Source organism: Leptopilina heterotoma, unplaced genomic scaffold, assembly GCF_015476425.1.
Source record: "Leptopilina heterotoma isolate Lh14 unplaced genomic scaffold, ASM1547642v1 Lhet_162, whole genome shotgun sequence".
NCBI classification, from domain to species: Eukaryota; Metazoa; Arthropoda; class Insecta; order Hymenoptera; family Figitidae; genus Leptopilina; species Leptopilina heterotoma.
The window spans coordinates 383,458-399,250 of record NW_025110878.1 but is presented as its reverse complement, the minus strand read 5'-3'; the positions used below and the strand labels follow the sequence as shown (position 1 = coordinate 399,250).

Here is a 15,793-nt window from a genome sequence, read left to right as displayed (position 1 = left end):
TTTGATAAAAAAAATAACTAAAAAAAAATTAAAGTATTGTATATATCTAATATTGTAAACAATAATAAGCAGAGGAACAAAATTTTCAAAATTATAGTTCCTCTGCTTATTATTGTTTACAATATTAGATATACAATACTTTAATTTTTTTTAATTATTTTTTTTATCAAATGATTTTAATATATTTTTTTAATTGTTTATTTTAATTCTACCAATTACCGATCAATGTTGCAAGTATTGTTTTAATATTTGTGTGCGGAACCCGCCATTGCAGTGCGAGTACAACTCGCACTTGTCCAATTTTTTTTTATTTTTAGTTAAGAAATTAAAGTCAGAAAACAACCTCTTAATTATTCTCTTAAAATTTCACTCTCTTCCTTAAAATATTTAATGCCACGTGTTTAAACTAAAAAAAATTAAAAAACTTTTTTTTTTTGAAAAAAAAATTTAAAAAAAAATTTTTTTTTATTTTTTTTCAAAAAGTTTCTTAAATAAATTTTTTGTCTTCAGACTGTAATAATACACTAGGATACCAATTTTCAGCTCATTAGGTCAAATAATGTAAAAGTTAGGAAAAAAAAATTTTTTTTTTAAAATTTTTTAGTTTTTCCTTGACAACGCTATGGCCATCATTACATATCAAGTTCTCTATATTTTTCCTGTAATATTCGAGTAACCAGAGTTCACCAGCATGCAAAATTTCAGCTCTCCATGTCGAATAGTTTAGAAGTTAAGGGGGGGGAATGGTCACTTTTTATGCATTTTTGGCCAAAAATCTTGTTATTTCCTTGACAACGCTATGGCCATCACGTCCAATCACATTCGCTATATTTTTCCTGTAATCTACGAGTGAAAATACATATCTGGACCAAATTTGAGCTCTTTAGGTCAAATAGTTTAGCCGCTAGGGGGGGGGGGGACACGATTTGGCTACGGACAACAGAGTCTCACCAATAGGGTTCCGCCGTTACACCGTAGGTGTACGGAACCCTAAAAATGAATGAAGAATTTTAAAAGTGGGGATTTCTCATTTCTCCTCTTGCGCTCGTAATAGAGGGAGACTTGACTCCCGAACTTCTCGTTATAGCGAGATAATGACAGGTATATATTACATAAAAATTGAAAATTGTCACGAGTGCAAAGCTTCCTCATGAGGAAAGTAAAAATAAATTTTTGTAATGTCTTCCTATTCTTACAGTTTTGATTTGTTTCAAAATTTTAAAAAGAGTAAAATAAAATAAGAGTTCGTCTGTTTAAAAAATCTAACTAAATTGTCCCACTCTCTAAATTTGAATCAGCGAAAAGTCGCTGATTCACCAGCCCAGAGTATGCAGCTGATAAAATAGCGTATATACACTGATGAAACAGCGTATATATGCACTGATTTTCCAGCGTATATACGCTGTTTCATCAGCTGCATACTCTGGGCTGGTGAATCAGCGACTTTTCGCTGATTCAAATTTAGAGAGCACAATAATAAATTATATTGATGCACAGTTTATATATAAACTATAAACTAATTGAATTGTATTATTTAAATCTTCGTCATTCCAGGTTTTGCAATTGGCAGTTTAATAAGTGGAATATTGTACAAAAACTTTGGCGGTGTAATTACTTTGTGGATTTTTACCTTATTAGCCGCTTGCACTTCTGTCTTATATTTTATAGTTTACATCACATACTTAAAACATACAATTCCAGAGACAGGTAACTACCTGTCTTCATTTTTACTTAATTAAATTTTAATCTTTAACCTTCAAGTTTTTTAAGTTGATAACATTTTTATCTGAAATTATGTTCAAAAAAATTTAATGAATGAAACTTTCTTCTATAGGTACAAAGAAGAAAATTACTCTGCAAACTCAAGAAGATGATGTGACACATAATGAGAACTTAATACAAGAAAATACAGTACAAATGAACTATTCTTAAAAATTGAATAATTTTATTTAAAATTAATCTAAAAATGAAGAAATCAAAAATATATTTTATTTAAAAAACTATTTAATTTTGTTAAGAAAAATTTGCAGCCCATCACATCCACCTCTCCATCATGCAATTTTACTGACTTTTACATGAAAAAAAATACATTGGATCACGTTTAGTATAGACACCTCTTCTTCTATAATCCTACCATGTGTTTAAAAAATGTTTGACCCTGGAGAAAAATTAATATTACACAGTAGAAAAAAATCTGTATAAAACAAGACAAAATGCACGAAATAGATCATTTTATTCTTCATATAATTTCCATTCAGAACATATGACTAAAAATTTTTTTTACAATAAATAAAAATAAATAAAATAAAATAAAATAAATAAATAAAATTTTTTTTACAAGATATGAATAAAAAAAGCGTCAAAAACAGGAACTTTTGAGTGATTTTTACTAAAGGACACTTTGACTACACGGAGAAAATGTGTTTCCTATATTTTACCGAATTTTTCAATAAAGTTGGGATATAGTAGCATAATCGTAATTTTTAATAATTTTTATATTATTTTTTTTGGTAACAATATTTAAAATCTAATGTGATTTCTTTATTCCTTAAGAACTAGTACTGTAAAAGTTTAAAAAAAATTGAAACTGAACGTTTAATGTAAATTAAATAAATACCTCCTTGATGGGCACTAACGTTTTAGGAATAGTTCGGTAAAACTTTCTTGACTTGCCCAAAGTGTTAGTTTTCAGGAATAGTTCGGTAAAACTTCCTTGACATGCCTAAAGTTTTAGTTTTCTGGATTGAAATACTTTATTTCAAGTGTCCCGCAGTCAAATGAAAGACTTTCACACTAATAGTTGATTTTTTCAACTTATTTAGACTTAATTAATAATCATTTTATTATTATTTAAATTAAAATTCCATTAATTAATTATTTTAAACACTTATTAATTGACAAATATGTAATAAATGCTTTTAAATCATGTAAAAAGAAAATATAAAATGGCAATAACATACTTATTTTTTAAACATATAATTTATTCATTTTAATTAAATATGAATAATAGTAAGTAAGTAAGCAAGCAATCAAGAAAGCAAGTAAGTAAGCAAGTAAACATAAGTAAGTAAGCAAAAAGGAAGTAAATAAGTAAGCAATTAAACATATAAGTAAGTATGTAAGTAAATAAGTAGGTAAGCAAGTAAGCAAAAAGGAAATAACTTGGTTGCTTATTAGCTTACTTTCTTATTTGCATACTTACTTACTTATTTCTTTCTTGCTTACTTTGCTTACTTGCTTACCTACTTATTTGCTTACTTCCTAATTTCCTTCTTGCTTACTTGCTTGTTTCCTTTTTGCTTACTTACTTCCTTATATGCTTGCTTGCTTACTTTGCTTACTTGCTTATTTCCTCCTTGCTTACTTACTTTCTTACTTGCTTATTTCCTTCTTGCTTACTTTATTCCTTATTTGCTTACTTGCTTATTTCCTTTTTGCTTTTTAATACCTCACAATTATTATTTAATATTTCAGAAAGATTAATTTTCTATTAATTAATTTAATAATTTCCAACTTGCACTTTTAATATGTATATTTTTAATTTTAAACACAAAAATTTGAGAATAATAAGGATTTTCATAAATTATTGTTTTATTCCATTAAATACAAATTTAAACATTTTTCTTTATAATAATAAAAACATAATTTAAAAATATTTCATAAATTGACCTTGAATATAGTTAGAAATGATTCATTAATATAAATAATTTTTAATTTTGTACAACGATAGTTTATTAATTTGAATCTTTCTCACAAGCGGTGAAATAAAATTGAGATTAATATATAAGGACAGTTGAAACTTTCTGAAGCAATAATGTAAAGCGTGCGATGTATGTATTAGTGTATGCGTTTAGAATGTACTGTAGGCAGGTGTATCAATTAGTATTTGTTCGTAAACAATTGTAGGGGGTTTAGGTAGTGATTAAAGTAGGTAAATTGAGAGTTACGGCAGTATTAATATAGATCTACTCAAGTAACATTATTTTTTATTTTTGTTCTTCAAGTTTTACCGAACTTTCAGTAAATTGCAACTCGTCAGTTTTACCGAAGACTTTATCTTACGTTTTACCGAACTATTCAATAAATATGAATGTAGCGAGCACTTGGCTTACGTTTTACCGAACTGTAAGTGCATGAAGCGCTAATACATGTATCGTGAGCTTTATGATTTTTACATTATTTTTCAATGCAATTTCTTTTACAGTCTAGTTCTTGAAAAATTACTGTTTTGACACTTCATCCCAGTTTTACCGAACTAAATTCAGTAAAATTTCAGGAATAAATTTTCTCCGTGTATATAAATTTCATAGAAAAAATGGTAGGGGAAATCTGAAAAAATTCATCAACATTCCTTAATATCTACTTTCAACATATTTACAAATTGTTTTTTAAAAAATTTTAAGCAATTGTTTACATATTTATTTTTAACGAGAAGTGCAATCTTGGCTTGTAATTGTGATAGAAACTTCAAACAAAATTTAAAATTTTTTTAATAAATTTTTTATTCTAAATTTAATAAAAGAATTATTGTACAAGAGTAAATTTCTTTTATATTAACAATTCTTTTTTAAAATTTTTTTTAAAAGTTACTCAATAGGGAAAAGTAATTGATACCCTCCGAAAACTCAGGTAGTATAGGGGAAAGGTGTACGAGATGATCCCCCTAAGGGAAAAAACCTATGATTCAAAGAAAAATCAACATATTCGAGTTTCTTTTGTACGCACTACTAGATAATTAATCTATCTAACTATTCTGATTTGAAATATTTGCAGCTAATTAATATTTTACTATTAAATTTAATTTTTCTAAAACCTTACAAAAGGATCATCTTAGACACCGGGGTGTCCAAGATGATCCCCCTGGTATGGGCAAGATGATCCGTAGGTTTATCTTACCCCAATTATTGGAAAAGGAGTATAAATTGATGGAATAACAGTGTATCAATGTTAAATATACTTTATTTAGGCCACAAACGCTTTTGACCAATCACCACGATTCGTTTTCCTATTTTTTAATTACGAGGCATTGTCTACAACGAGAAAATTAATAAAATAGATGTAGATGTCAACTTTTTGTTTTAGATAAGTTAGTTTTCATAATAAAAACATATAAGAAGCGAGAAAAATTAAATTTTTTATTAATACTAGAAAATTCACTTTGAGGTGAGACGAAATACATGGGAATTAGGGGGGATCATCTTGTACACCCATTGAGGGATCATCTTGCCCCAAATGCCACTATTTTGTAATTTGTTCGTAACTTAACCTACGAGCTCTGTTATTCCATAATACCAATCAGAACACTTAGTTGAAGAGATACTGAAGCCGTGAGTACAAGAAACATGGAATTTTAGCTACTACAACAAAAGTTATCTAAGCCCAAAGTTAAGCTTTCCTTAGATCAAAAGTATAAAATTTTTATTTTTTTCAATAGAATTTTTTTAATGACGCGTGTTGTCATGACAGTTTGACTGATTCATAGGTATGTCATTGGCAACGTATTACCGTATTTGCCTAAAAGGTGGCGCTAATAGGCTTGCCAAAATTCAAAAGGATCATCTTGCCCCAGGGGATCATCTCGTACACCTTTCCCCTACAATAATTCTTTTATTAAATTTAGAATAAAAAATTTATTAAAAAAATTTTTAATTTTGTTTGAAGTTTCTAGCACAATTACAAGCCAACCCAGGCGCGAAGTGACGCCGAGTTCAGGCTTTATAAAGATTGGCCGAGCATTGGTCAACATTGATTGAGCATGAGTGAATCAGCGAGAGCAGGACTGATCGAAGCTTTAATGTAACACCGATTCCAGACTGCAGCGCGAGCCTTGATTCAGCATTGGACATCAATGCTCAATCAATGCTGCGGACGCCTAATGCAGGACTGAAACAAGACTGCTTCCACTGTTCCCAAATTTACTCGTTTCTCACGTTTATTCAATATAATGTGAATATATGAATTATTAATAATAATAATAAATATTATTGTTATTATTTTAATTCATGTGCGTATATATACATATATATTTAATGACAATAAGTTATTATTTGTAATAATTATATTATTTTCATATAAATAAGAATATATTACTAACAATAAATATCATTTGAATAGTAATTTTAAAAAAATAATTTTAGTAAAAAAAGACAATTTTTCTGTTAATCGTTACATTTTTTTCTTGATTTTTAACAGACTTTTAACATTATTTATAAACATGTTCACATTTTTTATTCACAACACAACACACAATTTTATTATTTTATATAAACGCTTATAACAAAGAATGAAAAATATTCGCTCGCATGTGGGATCGAAACTCACGCACCCCGCCCCTAACGCATACCGGAAGTTCTCAACGCACGCATTTAAACCGCTCGGCCACAGAAGGCTGGAAGGCTTCTCGCCTAATCTACTATATCAATGCCAGTGCCGTCACTCAACATGGGATACCAATGTTCGTCCCATGCTCGATTCAAGACTCGGTCAATCTTGATACAATATTCAGTTTCTTTATTACCGTGTGCACTGTACAATATTATCTATAAATATTTATAAATTATTTAATATTAAAATATTTTTTCTGATAATTTTATAAGTTAAATTATATATTATTTTTTTTCTCGCACAGTGTCAAATTATTATTTTCAAATTCAAGAGTTTCGTTTATCTGAAAAATTTTCAGTGAAAAAAATGTTCATTAGGTAGTGATAAATATTTATGCTTAGTAATTTTACACTAGGATTAACTGTTTACTGAATATTATCAAAAATATATTTTTCGTCAAACGCGCGCGACTAAACACAAATACCACCATCCCATCTACTCAATGCTTTCCCCTCATGACGTCACAGGCGGGGAGTGTATTGAGTAGATGGGATGGTGGGAGCACGACAATCGCAACGTCACGCTGTAAAGTCTCAAGGTTATTTGTGTTTAGTCGCGCGCGTTTGACGAAAAATATATTTTTGATAATATTCAGTAAACAGTTAAACCTAGTGTAAAACTACTAGGCATAAATATTTATTACTACCTAATGAACATTTTTTTCACTGAAAATTTTTCAGATAAACGAAACTCTTGAACTTTGAAATAATAATTTGACACTGTGCAAGAAAAAAAATATAATATATAATAATTTAACTTTATTGATATGAATCTTATATAATTAATATAAATATTATACACTAAATAAATAATAATATTTATTTACCAATTGATATCTTAATAATAATAATAATAAGAATAATAATTTTTAAATAGTATAAAAAATTACTAAAAAATATCAGATAATAATATTTTAATATTAAATAATTTATAAATATTTATATCTAATTTATATCTAATATTGGTAAGTACACACGGTAATAAATAAACTATCAAGATTGATTCAAGATTGAATAAAGACTGGATGTTGAAGCTCCACTCACGAAGATTGACCGAGTCTTGAATCGAGCATGGGACGAACATTGGTGTCCCATGCTGAACCAATATTGAGTGACAATGATATAAAGACTGCTCCAACTCTGGGTTACCCACGCTGGGCGTTCAAGACTCAGTCAAGTTTCAACCCATCGTCAGCACTGGTCTTTCGCGCCTGGGAAAATTGCACTTCTCCTTAATAATAAATATGTAGACAATTGTTTAAAATTTTTTAAAAAACAATTTGTAAATATGTTGAAAGTAGATATTAAGGAATGTTGATGAATTTTTTCAGATTTCTCCTACCATTTTTTCTATGAAATTTATAGAGTCAAAGTGTCCTTTAGTAAAAATCACTCAAAAGTTCCTGTTTTTCACGCTTTTTTTATTCATATCTTTGTAAAAAAAATTTTTAGTCATATATGTTATGAATGGAAATTATATGAAGAATAAAATAATCTATTTCGTGCATTTTGTCTTGTTTTATAGAGATTTTTTTCTACTGAGTAATATCAATTTTTCACCAGGGTCAAACATTTTTGAAACACATAGTAGAACTTGATAACGTTAATTGAGGAGCAAGCTTTCAAAACTTGATAAATCCATATTTTCTTATTTCGAGAAATTGAAACAAATGATTTTTCACACATAACAATATTTGTTTTAAAATAAAAAATATGTTTTAATTTATTTATATATAACAATGACTTTTCATTTAAGACGTTCTGTTTTTAATTGAACTTTACCACAATTAAGTGATAAAATATATAAAAGGGCTGCGGTTTCACTATACCACCGATTAAAAGTTAATCAATGATTAAATCCTTAATTGACCAATCACGAGCGTTTAAACTGGCTTCCCAGTAAGAAGCGAGGAATTGAAAAGGATTGAAATAATTCAAACTCTGTATGGTGTAGTAGAAATTATCCAATACTATTGAATGCCATTTCTATCCAATACTTTTCTATACCATGATAGGACCACGTTTCGTCTAAAAATGAATGCTGCACTGAAAAAAAAATTTATTTGAATCAAATAAAAATTATTTGATTCAAATAAATTATCATAATGAATTACTTGTCATTTATTTGGTTATAATCCAATAAATGTGTATTTGAACCAAAAACATATTTATTTGACCTAAATATTTTATTTTATCGCATCAAATAACTATTTATTTGTATCAAATACAAATTATTCAAATCAAATAAATATAATATTTCAAGCTAGTAAATAATTATTTGAATCAATTATAAAAATTATTTCATTCTATATTTAATACAAAAATTTTTTTTTAAGTATTTAGTTTTTTTTTTAATTTATTAATTTATTATTATATTATATTTATATATTATATTTATTAACTGATATTTTAACAGACTTTTAATATTATTTACAAACAAGTTCACACAGTTTTTATTCACAACACAACACACAATTTTATTATTTTATATAACGCTTAAAACGAAGAATGAAAAATATTCGCTCGCATGTGGGATTGAACTCACGTCCCCCCGCCCCTAACGCACCTATTTAAACCGCACGGCCACTGAGACTTGGTGAGAATTCGGGCTAATCTACTATATCAATGTCAGTGCCGTATATTCTGTATCCAAATAACACATTTATTTGTCGAAAATTTTTTTATTTGTATTAAATAAATGAAATATTTAAGTGAAATAAATAAATGAACAGTTTCAAGTAATTCATTATTTTCGTTTCAAATAATTATTTAATTGATTGAAATATTTTTTATTTGTCTTGATAAAATAGTGTATTAGCTTTGAATAACGAATTATTCGGATTAAATAATTAAGTTTATTAGAATCAATAAAATAAATTTATTGTGTCAAATAATTTTTATTTGCATCAAATATACGAAGTATTTGAGTGAAATAAATAAAAGAATAGTTTCAACTAACTCATTATTTGTATTAATTAATATATAATAATATATAATAATAATATAATAATAATAATAAATAAATAATATATAGATATTATAAATAATATAGATATTATATTATATTAGATTATTATTATTATATTAGATATTATAAATAATATATATATATATATATATATAACTATATAATAATATATAATAATAATAATATATTTATTTATTTTTATTAATTAATACAAATAATGAGTTAGTTGAAACTATTCTTTTATTTATTTCACTCAAATACTTCGTATATTTGATGCAAATAAAAATTATTTGACACAATAAATTTATTTTATTGATTCTAATAAACTTAATTATTTAATCCGAATAATTCGTTATTCAAAGCAAATACACTATTTTATCAAGACAAATAAAAAATATTTCAATCAATTAAATAATTATTTGAAACGAAAATAATGAATTACTTGAAACTGTTCATTTATTTATTTCACTTAAATATTTCATTTATTTAATACAAATAAAAAAATTTTCGACAAATAAATGTGTTATTTGGATACAGAATATACGGCACTGACATTGATATAGTAGATTAGCCCGAATTCTCACCAAGTCTCAGTGGCCGTGCGGTTTAAATAGGTGCGTTAGGGGCGGGGGGACGTGAGTTCGATCCCACATGCGAGCGAATATTTTTCATTTTTCGTTTTAAGCGTTATATAAAATAATAAAATTGTGTGTTGTGTTGTGAATAAAAACTGTGTGAACTTGTTTGTAAATAATATTAAAAGTCTGTTAAAATATCAGTTAATAAATATAATATATAAATATAATATAATAATAAATAATAAATTAAAAGAAAACTAAATACTTAAAAAAAAATTTTTGTATTAAATATAGAATTAAATAATTTTTATAATTGATTCAAATAATTATTTACTAGCTTGAAATATTATATTTATTTGATTTGAATAATTTGTATTTGATACAAATAACTATTTATTTGATACGATAAAACGAAATACTTAGGTTTAGTAAATATTTATTTGAGTTGAATAATTTATATAATTGATTCAAATAATTGTTTATTAGTTTGAAATATTCCATTTATTTGATTTGAATAATTTGTATTTGATTCAAATAAATAGTTATTTGATGCGATAAAATAAAATATTTAGGTCAAATAAATATGTATTTGGTTCAAATACACATTTATTGGATTATAACCAAATAAATGATTTATTTGAATCAAATAATTTTTATTTGATTCAAATAAATTTTTTTTTCAGTGTAGGACAGAAATGGTATTCAAAAGGATAGAATTTTTTTAATGCTTCTTAATCTTTGCTTTCTTACTGCACGGAGAGAAAAATCAAGCGTTTGTAGTAAGACATGGTCTATACTTAAAAAGCACGGCGCTGTTTATACTCGATTTGTAGAAATCTATGCTAAAAGAGTATAGGTCTCTACTAAAAGAGTATAGGTCCCTACTCTTTTAGTATAGATTTCTACAAATCGAGTATAAACAGCGCCGTGCTTTTTAAGTGTAGACCATGTCTTACTACAAACGCTTGATTTTTCTCTCCGTGTGGGTATTCAAGAGGATTGATATCGTTACTTTTCATATTGCTCTCACTGGATAGAAAAGTATTGGACAGAAATGGCATTCAAAAGAATAGAATCTTTTTAATACTTTTCAATTTTTCGTTTCTTACTGGGTTTAATCATTAATTAACTTTTAATCCGAGTTGGTGAAACTAGCCCTTAGAGGTTTTGGTAATTTCTTCTCATCTAATAAAAAACATAAAAACTATAAGTCATGATTATGTCAAAAAGTTTTTAAATTGATAATTCATTACTATTAACATTCTTCCCCCATAAATTTAACAGTGACTGGTCGATTTTTGAGGTCTTTAAACTATTAAATTTATGGTTATCTGAATTTTTTGAAAAATGGATTATCAACTTTTGAAAACTTGCTCTTCACTTGTCAATTGTATATAAAATTTAATTTATAATAAATTTATTGTATTTTATTAATACACATATACCTTTTTGTAAATATGCTTGTAGTTTTTCTTAAATAAAATAAACAAACTTCATAAAGTTATTACTTTATAAATTTTATTTTATCTATTTTATTTAATTAAAATAGTAATAAAATTAAAAATTCTTTTTGATGCAAATGTCTTTCAAAAAAAACTCGAAGAAGAAAAGTATCGGACTATCGGTATATCGACAATCGATATATCTAAACTGCTCCCTCTAGTGCGAAAAGATATAAACACTTTTTAATATATATAAAAAAAATTCCTCACCGGTATTCCAAGCGTTGTCGAGCATTTACCGCATTTGCTGTGAAAAATAATTTTATCTGTTAAATTTTATAAAAGCTCTGACAAACTGTTCTTATCAGTTTTTTGTGCTTTAGTTCAAGCTTATTGATATAGAGAATCTCACCAACTTAACAAACATGCCTGAATACAAAGTTGGTAAGTTAAAATTTACATTCTTGCTCCTATGAATAAAAACACGTGTTGTGCTAATTTAAATAAATTAATATCCTTGTAATTGTCAGGAAAATTTTATTATAACATATGGATAAAATATTTATATCCAATGTACATTTAATAAAATGATGAAATATTGTTTAATGCAGAAAATCTCTTATTTTCGTTATTTTGAATAATAATTGAGTACTAATTTTATACTCGAGTATACTTTATTATTATCTTTTGTGATGTAAATTTATAAGATATAAAATTCTATAATTATCTTTTCAGCTAACATTTCCTTATCCGAATGGGGAAGAAAAGAAATAACTCTTGCTGAGAATGAAATGCCCGGTTTAATGGCATTAAGAGCAAAATATGGACCATCAAAAATTTTAAAAGGAGCACGAATTGCTGGTTGTCTTCACATGACTGTACAAACCGCTGTTTTAATTGAAACATTAGTTGAACTTGGAGCGAAGGTATAAAAATATTATGTCTTATTTATCAAGAACAAGAATTTAGAACCTGTTTTTCTTTCCATAGAAAATTTCGAACCATAATAATATAATACAGTTATTTTAAACTCTACATAAATTTAAAATTCATTTTTGCTCTCACTTTTTTTAAGGTGAGTCATTCCATTGTAGGTATTTCGACCAAAGTCGTCTTTTTAATATTTTCTCCGTATTTTCTATTTCGTGATCTTGAGACCTTAAATAATATTCCTACAGAGTATTTTGAATATAAATTAGTCGGGAACGACTAAGAAATTTAGCATCTGAATCTTATCTTCACTTCTTTTATTTATTCACAATATTATTATCTTTCGCTCCATATTATGATTTCTATTGTTGAAAGGTCACAGGTCAAATATAAATAAGATACTTTACTTCTCTTTAATTGTTTTGATAAGGCAAAAATCAATGATTTTGCCAATGGTTAATAAAGTAAAATAAAACGGAGTTTTGCCAGAAACAGTAATAAATAATTATTGTTCTATTTATCCTCAAGGTGAGGTGGTCTTCCTGCAACATTTTTAGTACTCAGGATCATGCAGCTGCTGCAATTGCAAAAGCCGGTGTTCCGGTATATGCCTGGAAAGGAGAAACTGAGGAGGAGTACATTTGGTGCATTGAACAGACCCTTCTTTTCGACGATGGACAGCCTTTGAATTTAATACTCGACGATGGTGGTGATCTGACGAACTTAATTCATGAAAAGCATCCCGAATATTTGGAAAATTGTCGTGGAATATCCGAGGAAACAACAACTGGTGTTCACAATCTTTATAAAATGTTTAAGGAGGGAAAACTTCGAGTTCCTGCGATAAATGTCAATGATTCTGTGACAAAGGTTCGTTGTTATTTATTAATATAAGAGGCATTACATTTCAAAACGACCCCCTTCATAAACAATTGCCATTGTAAGGCAATTTTAAAATAATTATTTCTCCTATTTATTAAAGCCAAACTTTATTCACCAATACTGTTTTTAAAAGAAAAATTTCTCAACTTTACGATAGTAAAAAAATTTTTTTTAAAAATAATATTATTTATGAAAAAAATTAAGTTTGAAAGATAACCTTTTGAATATCTCAAAACACGTTGCCTCCGATTTTCTTGAAACTTATGTCAAAATAAAGCTTAAATATTCTAGTTTCATTCCCTGTAAATATTATAATGGACAGTTCAGGGGAATTTAAGAAATTAATTAAATTTTACAAAGATGTCAGAGGTTAAACTGTGTAAAAATTTATGAAAAAAACAAATTCCGCTCGGTACATGCATTATAACCTCTGACATCTTTGTAAAATTTAATTAATTTCTTAAATTCCCCTGAATTGTCCATTATAATATTTACAGGGAATGAAACTAGAATATTTAAGCTTTATTTTGACATAAGTTTCAAGAAAATCGGAGGCAACGTGTTTTGAGATATTCAAAAGGTTATCTTTCAAACTTAATTTTTTTCATAAATAATATTATTTTTTTAAAAAATTTTTTTACTATTGTATTTGAGAAATTTTTCTTTTAAAAACAGTATTAATGAATAAAGTTTGGCTTTAATAAATAGATAGGAGAAATAATTATTTTAAAATTGCCTTACAATGGCAATTGTTTATGAAGGGGGTCGTTTTGAAATAGAATGCCTCATAAATATATTAAGTGCGAATTAATTAATATGAAAACAAATTTTAGAGTAAATTCGATAATTTGTATGGATGTCGAGAATCATTGATTGACGGAATTAAAAGAGCTACTGATATCATGATTGCCGGAAAAGTTTGTGTTGTTGCTGGCTATGGAGACGTTGGAAAAGGTTGTGCGCAAAGTTTAAGAGCTTTTGGTGGACGGGTGATAATTACGGAAATTGATCCCATTAATGCTCTGCAAGCGGCAATGGAAGGCTATGAGGTATTTTTCTTTTATAAATAGTACAATTGAATCGTAAATTTCGAAAAGGGCTCAACTCGGATTTTTTTCAAATTTCACTTTTTTGCATTTTTTGTAATATTACATATTCATTGACGTTTTCTTAAAAGAAAAACTTAATCCGAGGTACTTTTAGAGGATAAAAGGTATTAAAGTGTTTTTTCATTTGAGTTAAAAAAATATTTTACACATTTTAAAATTAAATAAATAAATAAATCAATTGTTTCTCTTCTCAATAGTAAAACATTTTATTATAATATATTTTTATGATTAAAACAATTAAATTTTTTTCATGAATTTCGAAAAGGGCTCAACTCTGACAACTGTAATATCAATTTTCTCCAACTCACTGGTATTAAGGACAATTCTTTTATCATTTTATTATATGAAATAGCATCTAGCTACTGCGAAAAAAAGCTCCAGCTTTTTTTAATTAAAGCTGTTTGAAATAAACAGTTTTTTGTGTCTCCTGTAAAATTTGAAAAAAGAAAAAACCGATTTGAGCCCTTTTCGAAATTCACGATTCAATTACTCTTTGTTGTAGTATGTTTAACTAATATTATGTTCAAGGTAACAACAATGGAATATGCAAGTCCCAAGGGTCAAATTTACGTAACAACAACAGGTTGCAAGGATATCATTACCGGGGATCATTTCTTAAATATGCCCGATGATTCAATTGTTTGTAACATTGGACACTTTGACTGTGAAATCGACACCAAATGGCTCAACAAAAATGCCACTGAAAAAGTCAATATCAAACCACAAGTTGATCGTTACACATTGAGTAACGGAAGGTAAGAATTTTTAACAAAAAAATATATAAATTCTATCAATACGTTAATGTTAATTTTCGGAACCGATTTCAAGTTTTCTAAAAAAATTTCTAGGCACATTCTTCTTCTTGCTGAAGGTCGTTTGGTGAATTTGGGATGTGCCACGGGACATTCCAGTTTCGTCATGAGTAATTCATTCACAAATCAAGTATTAGCTCAAATTGAATTATGGACAAAGGCTGAGTCTTATCCACTTGGTGTTCACATGTTGCCGAAGAAGGTAAAAAATATTATTAAATAGTAATAATAATTAAAGAATCTGAATTTGTTAAATTAAATGGAAATAAATATTGTGAGTTATTGTATTTTTAGTTGGACGAGGAAGTGGCTGCTTTACATTTAGAAAAATTAGGAGTAAAACTAACAAAACTCACGCCAGCACAAGCGGAATATTTGAATATTCCACTTGAGGGACCCTACAAGCCCGATTATTATAGATATTAAAATTCTCTGTGCCTCTACACATTTAACCAAATGAATAAAAATACATTTTTTCAAATAAATATCCGAGTTTTAATTCAATACTCAAGTCACACGCAAGATTTTATATAAATTTAAATTAATTTTAAACTTTTAATTAGAGAAGATTCCGATTCCGTTAGTAGATTTATCTGCATTCACTCGCTTGTTTTGAAAATTAATTTTTATGGGTTATTGGCATTTTTTTATCTTTTTAATAGAAAAAAGTCCAGAATAGATTTTAATTA

The 15,793-nt window shown here is 27.1% G+C and overlaps 2 protein-coding genes across 3 annotated transcripts in view; both read left to right on the top strand.

The window, feature by feature from the left end:
* The window catches only part of LOC122498969 (major facilitator superfamily domain-containing protein 6-A), a 35,219-nt gene extending 33,216 nt beyond the window's left edge, over positions 1-2,003 (top strand). For both annotated transcript variants that reach the window (XM_043606985.1, XM_043606984.1), the window contains exons 9-10: positions 1,555-1,707; positions 1,835-2,003. In XM_043606985.1, coding sequence (XP_043462920.1) covers positions 1,555-1,707; positions 1,835-1,932 — 251 coding nt within the window. In that variant the 3' untranslated portion in view covers positions 1,933-2,003. The remainder of the gene's footprint in view (positions 1-1,554; positions 1,708-1,834) is intronic.
* A 9,617-nt stretch (positions 2,004-11,620) lies between these two features.
* Positions 11,621-15,589, top strand: LOC122498948 (adenosylhomocysteinase). Its single transcript, XM_043606956.1, has 7 exons — positions 11,621-11,815; positions 12,107-12,297; positions 12,830-13,171; positions 14,017-14,232; positions 14,821-15,047; positions 15,141-15,306; positions 15,399-15,589. The coding sequence occupies exons 1-7, from the start codon at positions 11,797-11,799 to the stop codon at positions 15,528-15,530; spliced, it is 1,293 nt and encodes a 430-aa protein (XP_043462891.1). The 5' UTR covers positions 11,621-11,796; the 3' UTR covers positions 15,531-15,589.
* The last annotated feature ends 204 nt before the right edge of the window (positions 15,590-15,793 follow it).

Excerpts from the sequence above, each read along its gene's own strand:
- LOC122498948 (XM_043606956.1), top strand. Across the intron at positions 12,298-12,829 it reads TAGTTGAACTTGGAGCGAAG|GTGAGGTGGTCTTCCTGCAA; the intron begins GTATAAAAATAT and ends TTTATCCTCAAG. Across the intron at positions 15,048-15,140 it reads TACACATTGAGTAACGGAAG|GCACATTCTTCTTCTTGCTG; the intron begins GTAAGAATTTTT and ends AAAAATTTCTAG.